Below are 18,543 nucleotides of genomic sequence, written 5' to 3'. Positions count from 1 at the left end.
GACTAGAAGAGAAATGGTCCACCATTCTGGGAAAGCTGTGGGGCTGACCGTGTCCAGGACACAGGTTTAACCTGCACCCACGCCCACTCCCTGAGCTCACTGTCCACTAGCTCAAGGTAGTCTGCACACCCTCTAACTACACAGACATGGGGAGGAAAATAAGCCCCGTTCTTTGAATGCAGTCTAAAGTTTTAAATGACAAAAGGGGACCACGAACAGAGTCGGGGATTGATGGTATGATCAAAGTATCCAACAGTCATGGTCTTCTTTGTGAAGGGATTCCACGCCTGTGAGCGTGGTGGGAAGCACTGATCCAGATTACCAGATGCTGGGTGTATTTCTATAAGCTCAGGGCCAAAGCATTTCCATTTTAGGATAATTAAAGGGAAGGGTGTTTAGCTTTGATTATGTCTCATCCCCCCACAATCTATTGATCTGTTGGAACACTCACACATCCTAATGTGGCACGAATCAGCCCAGGAACAATGACAAAATTCATGAGTTAGTTCCTCCTTACAGAGGTTCCCTCAACCTTTCATCTCCAAACTATCATCCAATTCCTGAAAGTGGTCCCTACTCTGTGTGTGTGTGTGTGTGTGTGTGTGAATTAAATATGAAATACACTATGGTTTTGAGGAGAATTTAATTCTAGGGGAATCAATCACTGTGATTCATGAGAAGTCATTTGTTTCTGTCTAGTGACTGTCCAGAGGTACATACCACATTTAGACATGGAAATAACGTAGAGGCCGCCCTTAAACAGAAATCGGTTCTACTGGGAAGGAATGTGAACTTCTCTTCATAGATACAGGGTCAGAACTTCTTTTGATAACTTAGAAGTAAATACTGGATAATTTTAGTGAAAAATTACCTCTCACCCCAAAAGCACAATGACTTTAAAAAAAAAAGGCAAAAAAGGGGGGCATCTTCAGTATAGGTCATAGTCATCCACTAAGGTTGTATCGTGTGTCTGTTCCCTTCTCCTTGGTGGGGACGCTGCCTTCCAGGAAGAGAGCACTGAATATACCGTGCAAATGGTCCCTCCAGGGGCCTCCATCTGCTCCTTCTCATCGGAGGCCTCTGACCTGCCTCTAGAAAGCATTAGGCTTTCTAACCTGCTTGAAACCCTTCACAGCTGAAGGACCCTAATGGTGCTACTTAAAGGATGGGTTTCATTTGCTTCTTTGTGGCCTATCAAGTCAATGATCTGCAGCCCGAGAAGTGTGTAATTAGGCCATGACATGACCAAAGGACTTGTTCCATCTTGTCTCGTCACTGGCAAAAGTGTCTACCCACATGGCTGTGACAGCTATGGTCTACTGGGTTTGGAATTTCCTTTAATGTCTCCCCAACTCCTTGTTGGTCCAGTCTGTTGACTATTACAGTCTTGGTACCCTTTTTTAACAGCTTCAATTACATACATGTTCATCCAATAGCGCATAACAGTTGTTAGGAAGCCATCATAGATTATGGACCAAAGGCAATTAGTTCTCAAAACCAAAATTTGAGCACTTTTTCTTTAAATGTGTGTGTGTGGGGACACATGTCTGTAAATTAAAAATAAGAGAAATTCAGGAAATCTACCAGTAACAGCCATGTTTCTTTTTGACACTGGGAGCTTTGTGTCCATAAATAAACATGAGTTTAAAAAAATCATATTGATGCCACCATCAAGAACTATACGTCCTCTCCTTTGCGATTTCAGAACCATCTCAATTTTTACCAAATATAATCATTGTCGATCTGCATGGCAGGTTGTCAGAAAGCATAATTAACTTTTTTTGGTGAATGCCAACTGGGAACTATTTGATCTATAGGGACAATAGATAAATTACCGATGGGTTTGAGAGCAGGAAATTCGAGTCCCTTTTTCATCACTAAGCCATGTCTTAGCTAGGACTGCTTGAGGCTGCAAACATGCCTTGATTGGACTTTGTTAACAACAGCAGAAGAAGGAAGAGACAGCGCAGGACCTGGACTGATGGAAACTGGGTTCACAGTGCCATCCTCGGACGTCCCAGAGCACATGGAGAATCCACCTGAGGGGACCACACATGTCCTGCTTCTTTCTGGGACAGTCCAGTAGAAACCTGTTGTTCCGGACTCGTCAATAACAACAGTGCATCCCTTCTCTATCTCGAGACATTCTGGATAATCACTTCTAGGGTCACCCTGATGACCCTGCTTATCTGATCAGGTTGTTCCAAGTTTTACATGGTACCTGACACACAGGGACACTACTGAAAAAAAGTGACTTCAAAAATAGAAATCTACATGGTGAAAAGAAAAAAAAAACCCAAAAGTGGCAGGGAAGGTACTAGAGGTCTGCTTACTTCCAAGAAAGCTGACACATCAAAATCCGAACACCAGAGAACGGACAGATTGGCAGGCTCATGTAGCCCCTCCCCTCAAGTAACTTTGTACTTAACAAACAGAAACAAAGCAAAACAAAACAAACTACCCCTGCAACTCCCTGCCTTAAAAAGAATTTGATTCGCATATACAACTACCTACCAAGTTTTTAAAGGCTTGTCCACACCACACCCAGGTGAGCAGATCTGGTCACTATTCTTCCTAAACTCTTTGAGTGCCTCTAGAATCCATTAAGGATATAACAGATTCAAACCCCTGAATTTCAGAGATTCGGGTGGAACTGATGTAACCTAGAGATTTCTGGTTTCCTCAATGCTCATGCCTGCCGTCCAGATTCAAAGCTCTGAAGGGATTACATGAAAGTAAACACAGGTACATGAAAGTAAACACAGGTACACTCCGTGTAGTGCCTTTCAGGTGCCACATCTTTCACAGCTACAGTCTCAGTACTTCCAAAACACCCTGTAATGTGGAATCCATACGCCCCTAAGAGATGAACTGACGGTATGCCAAGAAATTATTCTTTATGAGATTGCTCCACTAAGATGCCACAGAGCCTTGAGATTCAGGGCACAGACTTGAGCTCTCAGACTGAGCCAAAAAAACTCGCTCAGCTCTACCGAGCTCAGCTCCCTAAGCTGTAAAATGAAGGGGCAACATCCACTGTCCAGCACCGGTGCAGCGGACAGCTCAACAGCACAGCATCTGAGGGGCAGATTAGCACAGTGCACAACGCGGCTGGTGGGACTGTGCAGACCACGATTGTGTAACCATCATCATAGATGACAATCTGAGTCCAAGACTGCACACCTCCTACAGCACACTTCGGGAAGTCTTAGTAAGATCCTGCTAATACTCAAGTCCTCCACTTTTATCTCGTGAACATGGTGACAGGAGCGCTGTCCTGTCTACTGAGAGTTTTATTAAGAAATTTGTTTTCACCTGGGGTGTGTGCCTTGTGATGGAAAACTCGCAGGCAACATAGGTTTCTTTCTAGTTACCCTAAAGTTGCCTGGAATAATTAGCTTCAGTCTCTCCTCCTGGGGGGAGCCTGACTCACAGAACACAACTCCCAAATGAATCAGTTAAGAAAGTGAACTTTAAACCAAAAAGAACAAGCATATAAATAAAAATAAGAATACACTACATACTTTTCTATCTATCTATAAATATAAATGTAATATGTTATATATAATATATATTATTTATTATATTATATATATATATTCTTTTTTCTTTTTCCTCCAAAGTGGTGTTCTAATTTAAAAAGCTGGACGTGCTTTCCTAGCACTGGGGTACAGGATATAAACAAAGACATTAATGACTCATTTCTGCTACATTTCTTTTACAAGTTGACACAGTGTGTTTTTTCAAATTGCAGAACCTGGGAGAACTCATCAGGGCATCTGAAAATAGCAGAAAAGATAAAGAGCTGAAACCAGGAACCACCTTAAGAAGGCTGCGTCAACAAAGGTCCAGAGACATAACTGAGGCTTCCTGCAGTGATTTGACTCCACAGAATCGAATCCAAACCGACCACCTTCTGACCCCGGATCTTTGTCTCAGCTGGGAGATGCCACGCACGGGACAGAGACACTTCTGTCTGCTCTGAGCCTCCAGGAACCGAGCCCTCAGCTCCTTACTCAACCGAGAACCACCGTCTTGGCCTCGCCAATCACCGAGGCTTAGAATGCACTCACTCTATTTTTCAATGGTGGATTTCTCAGAGAAAATAACTGAAAATGTAAATGAAAGATAATAGGGAAGCCACCACACCATTGCCAGCTTTTGTTTTGCCAACTAAGAACACTAAAAGCAAAATTGAAAGAAAAAAGAAAAACAACAACAGGCCCCTGGCCGGCTCAGTCCTTTAAGCATCCAACTCTTGCTCTCCGGTCTTGAGCTCAGGGTTGTGAGTTCAAGCCTCGAGTTGGGCTCCAGGCCCAGCATGGAGCCTACTTCAAAAAAAAAAAAAAAAAAAAAAAGAAGAAGAAAGAAAGAAACCAAAACAAAGCTACCATGCTGTCATCCCTTCCTAAAAGAAAAGCTCTTTTCATGGCATCGGAGAAAAAAGCCCGGATAAAGCCTGATGGGTCTGCAGACCAGGGAGCTTAAAACCTGCTCACATTATGGGGCCGGGTCCTTCTCCTGTCCCAGCGACCCGGTAAACAGGTCATCAGAAGGAGTCACCAGGTCTCGAACGGGCCTTGGGAGACAGGGCTTTCACCAAAACCCAGGATGCGATCTCCGAGATCTCATCTCGCCCAGCACACATCACAAAGAATGAGCGCTGATTCTTCACCCGAAAACAGTTTCAACCCCGTTGAACCTGGTTCAGACAGCAGGGCTGGGGAAAACACGGTTACTTCCCTCCTCTGCTTTGCATTGTCTACCCTCATTAAGGGATTTGCGTTATCCACAGAAGCAGCTTTCTGTATTCTACGCCACAGCAAGAAAAAGTAAGATTTTTAAGTCCCTGAAGTACAACAGTACTTTTTAAATTAACCTTTCTACCAAAAAACCCCCCCCAAAATCAAAAACCAAAAAAACAAACCCAAAAAGCAAAAAAATAAAAACAAAAACAAAACAAAATTAAAAACAAACAAACGAACAAAAAAACCCTTCCAATGGTAACTTAAATGTTCCATTCAGGATGTTCATGTGCTCTATAAGCTGACAAGCCCTCAATCTTTAGTCTGTATCATTTGATAAGGACTCCAGATAATATGCTACCTCAATTTAAATGTAATTACTAGCCTTCTTTTAATGACGGCATTTCTCTATTATTTAATCTGAATCCAGAAAGTCAAGAGTCTTAAAATAGATAGGGAGTCCCTGCATTACATGGAAATCAACACAAATTCTTTTACTTTTTCATTTTGGGAAAAGGAAAACGGAGGCTTTAGGTAAACAGTTCCGTTCTCTATCTTTAGTTCTAGAGCCTACACTTATGATAAAATGTGAGGAGAAGGCAGAGCAATGTTTCTCCCCTCCTTCCTTCCCACCTTCCTTCCTTCCTCCCTCTTTCCCTTTCTTCCTTCTTTTCCTCTCTCCCTCCCTCCCTTTCCTTACCTCCTCCTTCCTCCTTCCTTTTTCCTCTTTCTCTTTGTTCTTTTGCTCGCTCTTCCCATTCGCCCTCCCACACAACTGTCTATCCATTCACCCATCTATGTACATACCCGTGTATGTTTTTTTCTCAGTCAACTTTATACATTTAAATTGGAGTAGACCAAATTCTCCATGACCTCAGACACATGCCTCCTGAGTTTTAAGAAAGAACTGCTAATCTATTTGTCTCTGAAATAGAAACTTTTATTCACAGGTTATGACTATCACATTTAAAAAAAATGTTCTAGCATGGGGCTTATGACTCCCTGAATTTGGTAAGTCCTGACCTCTGTGTGATAAGATTTACCTAGAGACTCTTATGAGTCCTTTGTGAGGGCCTGAGGCATGGGTGTGTGTGTGTGTGTCTGTCTGTGTACATGCTTCTCTTAGCATATGTATATGTATACATAGACACACAACAGACACACACACACACATATATATATATACTCTATATTCCAAACACAGAGAACAAGAAAACTGATACTAGGGCATTTTCCTTGAGTTTCTATTAAGTTGAGCTATGAAATTGCCAATATTCTACCATTTTGTCAAAAAATAGCAAGGTTACATGATACAGTCTAATACTATGTTTCCGATGAAATGTTAAGGTCTCAAAAAACAAATGAACAAAAAAGGTAGAAAATAAAACAAAGAAACAAAACCTTGTTGCTTGTTGTCTCTTTTGCTCAGTCTAGGGGCAACTGTGCAGCCTGTCTGTCCAAAGCTCCTGACGTTGGGGGCTCTTGAAAGGGAATGGAGGTCTCATGTGCGAGAGGAAATGGGCCCTGGGAGCCGTCAGCACAACAGGATCATTATGAAACTGCCAAGTGAACCACCCCATATTACTTTCTTCTCTAGCTGCTGGAATCTGGCTCCCCTCTGCCCTAACGTGGGGGACATTCTCATGCACTGGTTGTTAGGAGATGTTAGAAGGTTCAGCAAGCAGGACAAGCATGACAGATGTCTGCCTTTCTGGAGAGAGAACATTTTCATCAAAGCCGTATATACATCATACATACACCCCCAAATATTTGTGGCACGAGTCACTGAACAGGGAATGTCTCCTCCCGCCCCACCTCCTGGTTCGGCTGTTCACAGATGCATCCACAACCAAGTCATAAAACACAACGAAACCAAGAGCCAGTCCGGAAAGAGAAGGCTGCCCCAGGCTTAATTCAAGCAAGCCATTCACTGAGCTCATGTGATGGACCTGTCGAATCCAGAACGCATCACGGACACATCAGCAACACCAAGTGCATGCAATGACCAGATGACCGTCGGCCCCACTGCCATGCTTTGATCGGTTCAAGCTCAGAAAACAATCCCCTTGGAGAGTCTGGACCGTGGGCTTTCCCTCAGTCAAAGGGAGGTTAGAAATGAAGATTTGGTGAAGTCAGGGGGCTTTCCACACATTTCCTAAATGCCAAGGAGAGATGTTTGCCTATTCTCATTAAATCTGTCAGGGAAACTATCAAATTACCTAGTCCGGGCAGGTCTCTTGCTTTGGGGGAAATCTCTGCCCACACCAGATGGTCCTCATTCTGGAGGTCAGCATTCAGCAACTCTCAGGGTGCTCCCAGATAATCACATGTGATCATTTAACCAAGAAGATGATGGGGAGGGAGTTGCGAGGTGTCCATCAAGGACCTTCTGGACAGTCCTGAGGTTACTGGAGTTCAATATTTTCCAAAGGTCCCTGACTCTTTAATGTGATGAGGACTTAATTTGTGCTGATAAAAGGTAAAATTCTATCAACTGGGGACACCAAGCTTCTCTTGCTTTCTACACTCCTGAAGAGCAAATCTCATGGCTACAAGTGAAGTTAGTGGCTGTTTCTCTTTTCGTCCTGTTGATAACCAGTGAGCATTACCAAAACGCTCTCAATTCCTGCCAATTTTGTTTCCTGTTCTGAAGGAGTTTCTTTGGGTTAAGAAGTTTTATTTCTCTTTGTCATCCTGTTTGTCTTCTAGACAAGAAGAACCCAGAATCTATCATGGCTAATACTAAGCTGGGATCATGTAAAAACAAATTATTGCACAAATGCCCCAAGATAAAGTCTAGAAACTTGGCATCTTTCATCCAGATTCAAAAGCTATTCGGATAATTTCACATTCTCCCCAAGTATGTGTCTTCTACCAAAGGGACGGGTCTTCCTTCTTCTCACTTGCTTACTGGAAATATAAGGAAGGACCACCATGTCATAAATATGCTTTATAAATTGTACCAGAAATATCATTTTAAAGATTGGTTTCTGGTGATTTGCCTATTACTGCATTTACCTCAGTGCAATAATCCCATATGTGGCGAGTGTCTTGCTTCTAATCAAATTAAAGAGGGCTGGTAATCAATTTCCACAGCAGATAAGAAGACCCAATGTACATTTCTTTCATAAACAGCAAGAGGCCAATTACATGGACAAGAGTATATTTACTTGGTTTCTTCCACGGAAACGATTACACTAATGTGGGAATTGTAGACTCATTCAAGATTTGCCAAGCCAAGAACGAGGGCAATTTTCGGTAGGACCCACTGCCAATGAGAAGTCTCAATAATGTTAAAATAACAGATTCTATACACACATTTGTACAGGGTGACCCCCAATGCAGCAACACTTTAACTTAATTTTCAAATGAATGCCAACAGAGATGGCCAGATTCTCAAGTAATTCTATTTAAGAATACTATTAAATATTGTTTATTTTTTTAAAAGTATCTAGATGGGTATTATTGAAGAAAGCAATTTAAATTATATCTTTATTATTAACCTTTTTCCAACTTGGGGGAAGATGCATTTATGCTGAGAAGCAAGATAAAAATCCAAAGAAATAAATCTGTTTAAGATTCTTATAATTATACAGCAGGCTAAAGTCACTATGATTATAATTATATACAAAGTGGGTGTTTGAGAATTTAGCATCTAGAGATATTTTCATAAAAATAATTAAGGGTTGTAGATGAACCACATTACAATTGATATTTTGCGAATCTTCAGTGTGCAGAGTTTAATAGCATTAGGACTTCTCATTTGTAGAATGAGCTCTAGGATTTCAAGATTGCCATCAGTCTTATGAGCTTTATTGACCCTCTCTCATTTCCTAATCCAGTGTCCAAGTGTACTGAAGACAGGAACGTATATAAAAGCATATTTTGCGTCTTGGCAAGAGGATGTGGGGTCAATGGATAATTTATGTATTTAGAACTGCATCTTAACAAGTGTTTGGATTTCTTTGGAGGCTCCGTCCAGCCTCGAGAACTTGTTAGGGCTGTTTATAAGGAAACGGTAATACTAGCTACATGCAACCAGAGAGCAGATCTCACTTCTATCTCGCCCAAGAGCCATTGCAAACAAGTGAATGCATGGGGTTTTCCAAGTGCCGTTTTTTGGGGGTTCAGTAGTTGATGTTGCTTTCTTCTACCTCGGAAGAAATCTGCAGCTACGTCGAGCTAATGACCCGTCCCGTGGGAAATGGAATGGAGCTGCAGAGAAAGCACACCGCAGCACACCGGGAGAGGATCTAAGTCACAACAGGCCAGGGAGGAAGGAGCACCAGTGTCCGCTGACACTTCCGACTCGGGGGTCAAGTACACCGCCTGCTTACCTGTCTGACCCAGCATGCCTCAGCCACACATGCAAATCGTTACCGTCACTGTTTTATCCATGAGACGTATTTTTAAATTAAAAGAGTCATTACCAAAAATAAGCACCCTCAATGACATTTGTACATGCAGAGCCTCTGAACATTCACATTTATGTCCTCAGAAAACAGAGCCAACGGGTAGCATTCAAATATGGAAACGCACATTTTTTTTTTTTTTTTGCCCTCCCCACCTCCCCTCCAGGCACCTACACGAAAATAGCTGTGGCTTGCCATTTCAGAAACCAAGTCATCTGTCAAGCCTGGGCAAGGGGTAACGGAGCTCCTCCCCACCCCCTGGCCCCCACCCCTGCCATCCAATCTGACTTCTGCATTTCTTAGTCCCTCTCTGTCCCCCTTCCACTGCCAGTCTTAACACGAGGTGCGCGTTACAAATACACCTGGTTTATCTTAGTAGGTCTGGACACGGGGCCCTGCTGGATAGAGTGAACCTCCTTAGGAACGCCAGGTACATCTCCCCCATTCCTTCGTGTTGGATCAAAAAAAAAAAAAAAAAAAAAAAGAGGTAACAGAAGGAATGCTTTACTGGGTGTGAAAAAAAAAAAAGAAAAAAGAAAAAACAAGGGAAGCGGGTGACTGAAGTGGAGGAAAACCTGCCGGCTCTTCTGGTGTTCGTCCTAGGAGCTAGAGACCATGGTTGCTGCTTACACGGAAGACCGTGGGAGGGCTGTGCGGGGACAGTTTGTGTGTGCATGCAAGGTACGCTGTCGCAGGGGTTGAGAGAGATCGGAAAAGCAACTACACGGGCACAAAACATAGCATTTTGGGTCTTAGCAGAGAGGGCGAGAGTTTAGGATGGTCTAGGCTTGATGATTCATTCTGTCTCTACGTGGCACTGTTCGCCTTCACCCTGGGCCCTGATTTGGGGGTGCGGCCTCCCCAGCAGTCATGCATGCGCACCAGAACCAGACGAGAATCTTGTTTCCCACCAGCTAAGTTCATTTCCAGGTAGTTGTCAAGCGGGAGGAGGGAGACTCTTACCTGTCACTGTAGGCAGCGGCAGCGGCAGGGGTCGGCTGGGCGTAGCGGTATGCGGCATAACCACCCTGAAACGCAAGGAGAAATCGGACTCAGGAGTGCAGACGAGGCGAACTCAGGGGCGCCCAACTGTGAGGCTGCACCAGAACAGCAGTAACCCACATCTACCAGTCTAACGTGGAGGTTAATGAAAGCTTAGTACCAAAGCAGAAGTACCAAACACACTGGAGAGACAGGGGCTTGGCTACCAACCCCAGCTGGATGTTAAAGGTTAGCGGTTGTAAGCGTTTCCCAGAGGAGGAACCCAGACACCCTTCTAAAGAGACGTACCTAGATGGTTAATGGTGACCGTGTTGGGGTGGGGAGGGTTACGGGGGATTCTCTAAACACTCTGTATACTTTGCTGAACTTTCCAGATTTTCAAAAATGATTATGCTTTGCCTTTCCTTATTAGCCACTAACTTACATCTTATTCAAACTCTCCTTGATGACTTCCTTAAAAATCCAACATAGGTTGAGCTAATGCCCTCCTGTCTTACATTGATATTTCTAAAAAAAAACCAAACAAACACTTTGATGGAAAGTTTATTAGTCATCTCTCGCCTATGTAGCTATTCAACCACTGAAGCAATTAAAGAAGGCTGTGTTTCGCTTTCTAAGTGTTGCATAATTATTTTTAAAAAAATGGAATGGTGAGCACTTGTTAAAAATTCTGTCTTTTCCGCTAAAGATATCACACTGGTGCAGATAGGGAATTTGTTTGGTGCAGAAAATATGATAAAGCTTTCCAATTTGTAAATAAAATCATTAAGAGAGGGGGAAAAAAAACCCTGAAAAAAATAATTAACATTTAGTTCCATGTACCAGTTACTGCAATTGTTCAATTAAGCAGAGGACAAGCAAATGGTCATATTTGAAAGGAATTGTGTTCAGCGGAGCATTGATTATCAAACTGTGAAAATAACCGAGCTTCTTGCTCAGCAGACCACAGCGATACATCAACCACTGTCGACTGCTTTCAGCACAATTAACAAACAGGATCCAGTCTCTACCCATAACACAGGGGATGCTTGGGTTCTAATTAGAATTCACCGTCCCACAATCCTCTGAGGCAACAGTTCTCACCCTTACCATGAAGGGGCAACTCTGAACAGACTGATGGGTTCGAGGACACCCCCCCCCCCAACAGCCAAACTACTCCCGTGTCGGAGAGGGTCTAACAACAAAATCAGGAATGAGGAGTACATTACTCTGCTTAGCTTCATGCCTAGGGGACAGCCCAGTGGTAAGATAAGGACAGGATGCTGTAAAGAGCAGCTTTTGAAATGTGGATTCTAACTTTCAGAATCGATCTGCCATGACTTACATAGTGATTCAAAAAATCTAGTTTGTCCTTAAAGAAATTTGTCCTTTGGTTCAGCCCTGGAGGCACAATCCAAGACACCCCATCATTTGGAGTCATTTGGAGGCAGTATTAAAAAAAAAAAACAAAACCAAAAACCGAGGTCTTAGCCAGAGACCACCTGGTGCTCCAAACACCATGTTCTCTAATTAGGAATGGGGAAACTCATTAAATGTGCTGAGGAGTTGTAAAACCAAAGCGGGTGTCACACCAGCACCAAGCTCAAGATACAGAATGATGGGCTGAGGGGAAATTAGGTCACCAGATTTCTGGAGTCCTTCTTTTTATCTGCTTGTCCATCTCCTAGGCTTTCATGATGCGTCCAGACAGACACAGGTGTGCAGATGTGTGTATTAAACCGTGAGGTAGGGAGGGAGGGGCTGGAGTTGGCTCGCGGATTGCTAGGAGGTGCTAAGTGCCACCAGCCAAAAGCCTGGATGGAAAAAAAAAAGTGTGTGTGTGTGTGTGTGTGTGTGTGTGTGTGTGTATGTTTCTTCCAGAGTAGAAAGCAAAAGCCACTGCGAAGGTATCTGCATCAAAGGCCATGTAAATCAGTCATGATTTGGTGACTGTGAATTTGGTCCCAGCAAAGATTTCTAGCAACATCCCCCCCCCACCTGCACATCCTCTACATTTGAACTCTGTATGGGTCCCCAACTTCCACGTTTGTTTCCATTAGGGAACGTGGGTAGCCAGTGTGATAAATGTTGTGCAAACAGCAGATAAGGCAAATGGACCTCACTAACCACCAGTCGGTATTTACTGTTTTGAGCCTGGAATGGATGTGTGTGCAGCTGGGACTCCTCTGCCCGGCAGACGTGCTTGACCATGGCACCTTGGGAAGAACCCATCGTCTCCATTATTTTCATAAGACCTGCCCATTTAAAATAAGTGTGCGTTTCTACGCAAGACAGGCCCCAATGGTCAATGCCCTGACAACATCCTGGTCTTGGGTATTTAGGAATCTGTTCACCAGCATTCCCTATTTAAGACTCAAGGTCATAGTTGTCCAAGGTCTGTGGAGCCAATGGAGAGACTGTGACCTTGAGCAGTAGGTTCCTTCCTGTCCAGTGGATATGCTGGTGGTGATGGCAATGTTCTGCCCCTGAGGTGTCCAACACAGTCATCACTGGTCCTTGAGTGACTACTGAACTCTTGAAATGTTGGCTGGTGAAACAAACTGCAATTTTTAATCTGTCTGGTTTGAGTTAATTTGACTTTCCCCATCAAGGGTCATGTGGAGCTGACAGTTTCAGTACTGGACAGTATTTCAGACACGGAGGGGTCTAAGAGATCCCTCCAATAGGTCATCAGCACAGAAAGAAAAGGGTCAGGGGGCTTGACACCACCATGTGCACGGTCTTCTTTTGCGATTTTTCTTCTGTATGAATCCATATTAGGGGAATAACAGAGTTGTGTATTAACTCTGTGTATGTGTGCATACACTGTAAAATGATCAAAAAATACAAATTGCTTTAATTTGCCTTTCTAACAGGTGACTCTAATCAATTTTATTGCTCCCTATTTTGCAGCTCGCTGAGCATAGCCACAGCTCCTGCAAGGTTCTGTGCTAATGTCTGAAAAAGGAGCGCTCCCTTCCATTTGCTGGCACCAAACCATGTTCATGTGCAAACCGGTCTTCCTGACCTTAGGACAGAAATGCGTCCTTGACCATTAGATTTTTTTTTTTTCCCCACCACCAAACCAAATGCAAGCACCACATGGTTCTGTGCTCCCTATTCATAAAATATCCTCGTTTTACACATAGTGGGCAGCAAGCTATAAATGAGACCTTATATAAAATGTAACTCTTGAAAGGCCATTATGAATTCCCCCCTCCCACCTCTGCCACCATCACCAGAAGTGGCCTTGAAGATCCCGACTCCATATTGTCGGAAACATTGCCTTTGCTAGCGGGACCTCTGGAGGTTGGGGCAAGTTAGTGATGGGAGACCTCTAATGGTTCTCCAACAAAGTATTTCCAACAATGCACTTCACGGGATACTAACAATGGAAGGAAAAGGAACTTTCTGTGACCAAATAGGTTTGCGAAATGCCAAATTAAATTAAATAAAACTGGCTACTTCATCTGTGGAGCTTTCTAAAACAATATTGACAAGCCCTGTGGACCCTCAGTGCATCTCAGAGTCCTTTAGCAAGGGAAATCACATTTTTTTTACTTTAGAGGATACTTTTGAAAAAAGAAGTTCTAATAGCCAAACGACTTAGGAAGAGGTGAAATGTTTGTGTGCTGGTGGGGACATGGGGGATAGGTAGTACTGTAGTGTGTGTGTGTGTGTGTGTGTGTGTGTATGTTGCTTCCGCCTAACTGTATAAGTAGCAAAGGGCTTAATCCTAGACAGCAGCCTCCCTGTTTCTGAGAATACCCAAAGATCTCACTTCATGCAATCTACAAGGTGGGTTGGTATATACTGGTACATACACATTTTACTAAAAAAACAGAAGAACATTTGGAAAATGAAACGCTTAAACATAAATAGTCACTCCCTAATTTATCTGCATCATACATTTGGCTGTTTTTGGAGTGTGGCAATGAAAACCAGCTTTCCTGAAACCTAAAAATAAAAGTTGATCTTGGGAATTCAAATTATTTTGTTCTCTCCTCAATCCAAGGACCCCCCCTCTTGTACTGGATTTCTCTTTACAATTTGATTAATTCTCATGGTTAAAAGAGAATGTACTTTCTTAACTGACTTAACACAGAACAGAAATGGGAACCGCATGTTACAGGGAAGTCCATGTACTGAAACTCCCACTGATGATTCTTAGTTTTACATTTGTCTTTCATTTTACTTGACAGTTTTAATGTTCGTTGGGACAGCTACACTCCAATAGATGTGTTGCTCTTTTTTCTTCCTACAAATTGGTTCATTTGGGGGTTGCTTCAGCAGTGAGTAATAGGGTTGAAAGCTACAGCAATGGGTATGCGATAAATTTATAAGAAGCTACAATGAAACCAGGGAAAGTTAACGTTAGCGATGTTGACCCTCCATGCAAGATGAATACATTTTCTGTTTAACCATTGCAGTTAACTCCAAGAACCTACTACAAAGTTACCGAGACAGCTGATACAATGACACCTTGCAAGTCTTTTCAATGAGTTTATATTAATTGGGTATAGATGCATTTTAAGCCAGGAAATTTATAGCCATGTCAGAATCTCCATTTTGATACACTCCTGATCTAGCAAACAGGGGAATCTGAGGGTACGCATCTCTATTCTAGAAGCATTCACATCGAAACTGGAAAATTCAGTTAAGTCTTTCCTCCTTCTATGTTAGAGAACATCTCCCCTCCCCAGAATCGTCTTGTTAGTAGGATTCACAGCAAACCCACAATCATAGTGATGAGGTTTTCCACCAGTCGGGATTTCATACCTGCAGCAATTTATTGCCATACACAGGCTCTTGATACACTACTCTATAAGGAAACAGAAATGTAATGTTTTCAATGCAAAAATGAAATAAATAAAAGAAAATGCATAAGTCAGACAGAAATTCCAGAGCAATTCATTTACAAGTTTGCTTGTCTTTTGTCCCTAAGATCCGAGAATGACCCATCGAAACAAGAGGAGGAGGTTTTAGCTGCGGAGCTCCATAACCCAGAGAATTCAGAATGAGCAGGTGAGGATCTAACCCTACTGACTGTGTTTGTACCACAACCTGTGTTTAGTTTTAGAGAAGAAAAAAGGATACTTTCATGGCTTCTTATCCTTCTAAGCATAATGCAACAGTTCAAATTAACTACTTCAAATTTCTCTATTTCATGATTAGAGTTATCTGGAATACCAGAGGATTTAGCTTTGATGCCTAATTATTGGGGCAGTTAAGACTGTATCAATACCTTTGTTTTTAAAAATTGAATATCGAGTCACAACAGAGAGTGCAACTGAATTTCGTGAATGAATGAATTACACTGAGCTACCAAAGCTGCTTTTAATATATATGATGGGAAAAACTGTGTGAGTGCATGTGTCTAGAGAAGTTGCTGACATATCTATCTATCATCTATCTATCTAACGTGGACATGCCACAACCTCATTCCAATCCAATACCAATAAAATCTCAAGTAGAGCCCCTTGGATAGGATGCAATTTTTGGGTGTGAGAGTTTTGGGGGGCAAGCCTAATCTTTCTTGTGAGTAGTTCTAGTTTAAAGTGAAATGTTAAACTGATAAGAACAGATACTGTTCTAGAGCAGAGATCGAGATGGTAGAACCGGAAGAGATTTAGGAACCTGCCTTATAAAGGGGTGTGAGTGTGTGTGTGTGTGTGTGTGTGTGTATGTTACTCTTCACTTGGCCTTAGATTTAATAAATTTAAGCCTGTGGACCTATGCCTGTCAAAATTCTAGGCCTCTCTCCCTCTCTCCCATTGCTTATTGGAAAGTTTCAAGTCAAAAGATACTGTTCCCCATGACCCACCTATTCCATTATCCTCTCCATTATGCTCTGATTTCTCATCTTCCTCCTTTCCTTTCACTGCATTTCTGAGTCTGGCTCAGTGAGGGCAACAAGGTTGCCCTGTTGGCTCTGGGCTTAAGCACTGAATGAAGCCAGATCACGCAGGCTCAGACCCCAGTGTCGAGAAATGTTTCTGGACTAAACATTTCATCTCTTTTCCAAAGCCAAGTTTTCCCCTCTGAAAACAAAATTGGAGGTAATGGGTGGAGGCAACTCCTCCCCCTCTGGGGGTCCAAGGGGGAGGCCAGGCAGTAAGGGCTGACCTTCTTGTCCCACACAGTAATGCTTAACTCCTTGGTGGGCGGCTGCCCCCCTGGAGACTGACTGACCTCCTCATCTTAGCGGACTCGTAGTCAACTCCCATTGAAAGTCAGGTCCTAGGAATAAGGACTTGGGTTTATTTGGAGAGGTTCTGTGTGTTGCCCTAACAGAATTTAAAAATCATGAGAACAGGCACTGGAGTCTCATGGAGATGTACCAGCCTTGTGGTTACACGGATGGGTGGAAAGTTAGGGCTTTCTTATGGAAAGGGAACACGGTTAACATTTCTCGCCGCTATCAGTGGTCCTCTCTTTCTGTCTGCCTTCTCCCCACCTGTTCTCTTTTCTCTTTTTCCCATCACTAACCCACCCCAGTTTCCACTTAGTACCTTCTTTTTAAATAGCTCTATTATAATGGCCTTCTTTCCATTTTCAATAGTTATCTCTTGATCCAATGCCATACCCTCGGCTCTCTCCCTGAGCGGGGAAGACAAACGTCGGGCTAAATGGACTTAAGCCACAGTTACTCTCAGCTCTGTGGCCATTTTGGTCTCATGAGTTCCAGACTTTCACCCCCAAACAGAGCAGATTGCTTTGTAGGCCCAGGAGACTTGGTCCTTCCACTCCAACTTTTCAAACAGGCTGTTAAGCCCATGGATCACTACTACTATATATTTTTTCTTTACCTTGACTCACTTTCTCATGAAAAAAAAAAAAAAACAAAAAAACAAAAAAACATTTCAATGTGCACCACTGAGTAATCATGGTGAACTTGCTGATTTGACAGGCTAGTTGTGTAAGCTAAATTCCTATCTTTTGAAATAAAAGTGTGTGTGTGTGTGTGTGTGTGCAGCATGTCCTTGAGTGGAAAGGACCCAGGTAATGACCTTTTATGCTGCCAACCTTCCTGGCTTCAAAACCTGCTACATCCTGTCTACTAAGTGGCCATGCACAATGGGCCTGAGTATGTCCCCTGTGACCAGAGTCTGAGCTTCCCCTGCAGGTCCTTCAAACCCTATGTGCTCTGTTGGGACTGAGAAATGCTCAAGGGCTCCAACATCAGGTGGGGAAGGGATGGAAAGGACTTGCAGGACAGAGAGCAGGGGTGGAGGCCGTGGTCTGGTGCGTGTGCTGGGACAGCTTCTGAGGGGGGTAGCACTTGAGCAGGTAGAGCTAGAGGGTGGCCTGCCTGTGCCGTCCTTAGCAGGGACAGAAGTAGCTCACTACTCGACCCAGTAAAGTGAAAATCAAAGAGGACATTTAAACCTATTAGAGGTGACCGTATGTCTATCACATGTCCCAGGACCTCTCAGGATTGCCCTCATCCTACTTATTAAGCACAGTTTTAATGGGATTAAAGGAGCAAGCCAGAAACTTTCTTTAAATAAGAGAGAACCTCACAAGCTTTTCCTCTGAACCTTGTTACTCATTTAAGAAACGGTGCCCCAGGGACAGTACCAATCATCAGAACAGACCAGTACTGAAAGGGAGGCAGGGGAGGTAGGTTGAAAAAGCACATTCCAGAGTGTAAGGTACTTCTAGCCAAGAGGAATCCTGCTCCATAAACTTCAGAGTGCAGGAAATATTCATAGTCTTTCTTTCCCTGAAATGGACATAAGGCCATTGATGAGCCCTTGTTTGGCTGCCGTAACAGGTGGTCTAGTCTGTCACTGTGCCCCACAGACACACACCAGGCTTGCCATCCTACATGGAGCAAAATAATCAGGAAGGTTTGCAAGGTCTAAGTTGTCTCCTTGGAAAGATGACAGAAACAAGTGCTGGGTTGACAAGCCTCCAAGCCATTTCAGTAAGTGCTTCTGAACTCTGACCGCCTATTCGGAAACACCCTCTGAAAAATCTTATTGTCATTTAATATGAACAGCGGGAAAATAATATAATTTTATTTTGGCGGGGGGGTTAGAAGAGTGGATTGCAAAGAACGAGAGAAACGGTCTTCTAAACCTTGACACCGGGAAGCGGAGCATCAGAGAATCAAGAAAGGCCGCCCCCCAACAGAATCCCTGCACGCACCGCCCAGACACCTGCGGGGGCTACGCCACTGCGTCCGGCAGGCTTGGCGCAGAGATGATGACTCAGGGGGGTGGGGGGAACAAAAGCTACTAAAGGAACTTAAAGACTTTTTTGTAGCTTTTCTCCTTGAACGGAATTGATCTTCCCGCCTTAGTCTGGAAGCTGGCACAGGTGCCCCCTCCTGCAGGTCTCTGCTCTCTCCACTTGCTCTGCTCTCATGGATTTCCCTTGTAGGCTCTAGCGCCGACCGG

General features: G+C 43.4%; 1 protein-coding gene across 14 annotated transcripts in view; it reads right to left on the bottom strand.

Moving 5' to 3' along the window:
* The window catches only part of RBFOX1 (RNA binding fox-1 homolog 1), a 1,452,832-nt gene that overhangs the window by 26,871 nt on the left and 1,407,418 nt on the right, over positions 1–18,543 (bottom strand). For all 14 annotated transcript variants that reach the window (XM_044233296.1, XM_044233305.1, XM_044233301.1 and 11 more), the window contains one exon: positions 10,121–10,185. In XM_044233296.1, coding sequence (XP_044089231.1) covers positions 10,121–10,185 — 65 coding nt within the window. The remainder of the gene's footprint in view (positions 1–10,120; positions 10,186–18,543) is intronic.

Source organism: Neovison vison, chromosome 14 (genome assembly GCF_020171115.1).
Source record: "Neovison vison isolate M4711 chromosome 14, ASM_NN_V1, whole genome shotgun sequence".
NCBI lineage: Eukaryota > Metazoa > Chordata > Mammalia > Carnivora > Mustelidae > Neogale > Neogale vison.
This window is presented reverse-complemented; position numbering and strand designations above follow the sequence as displayed.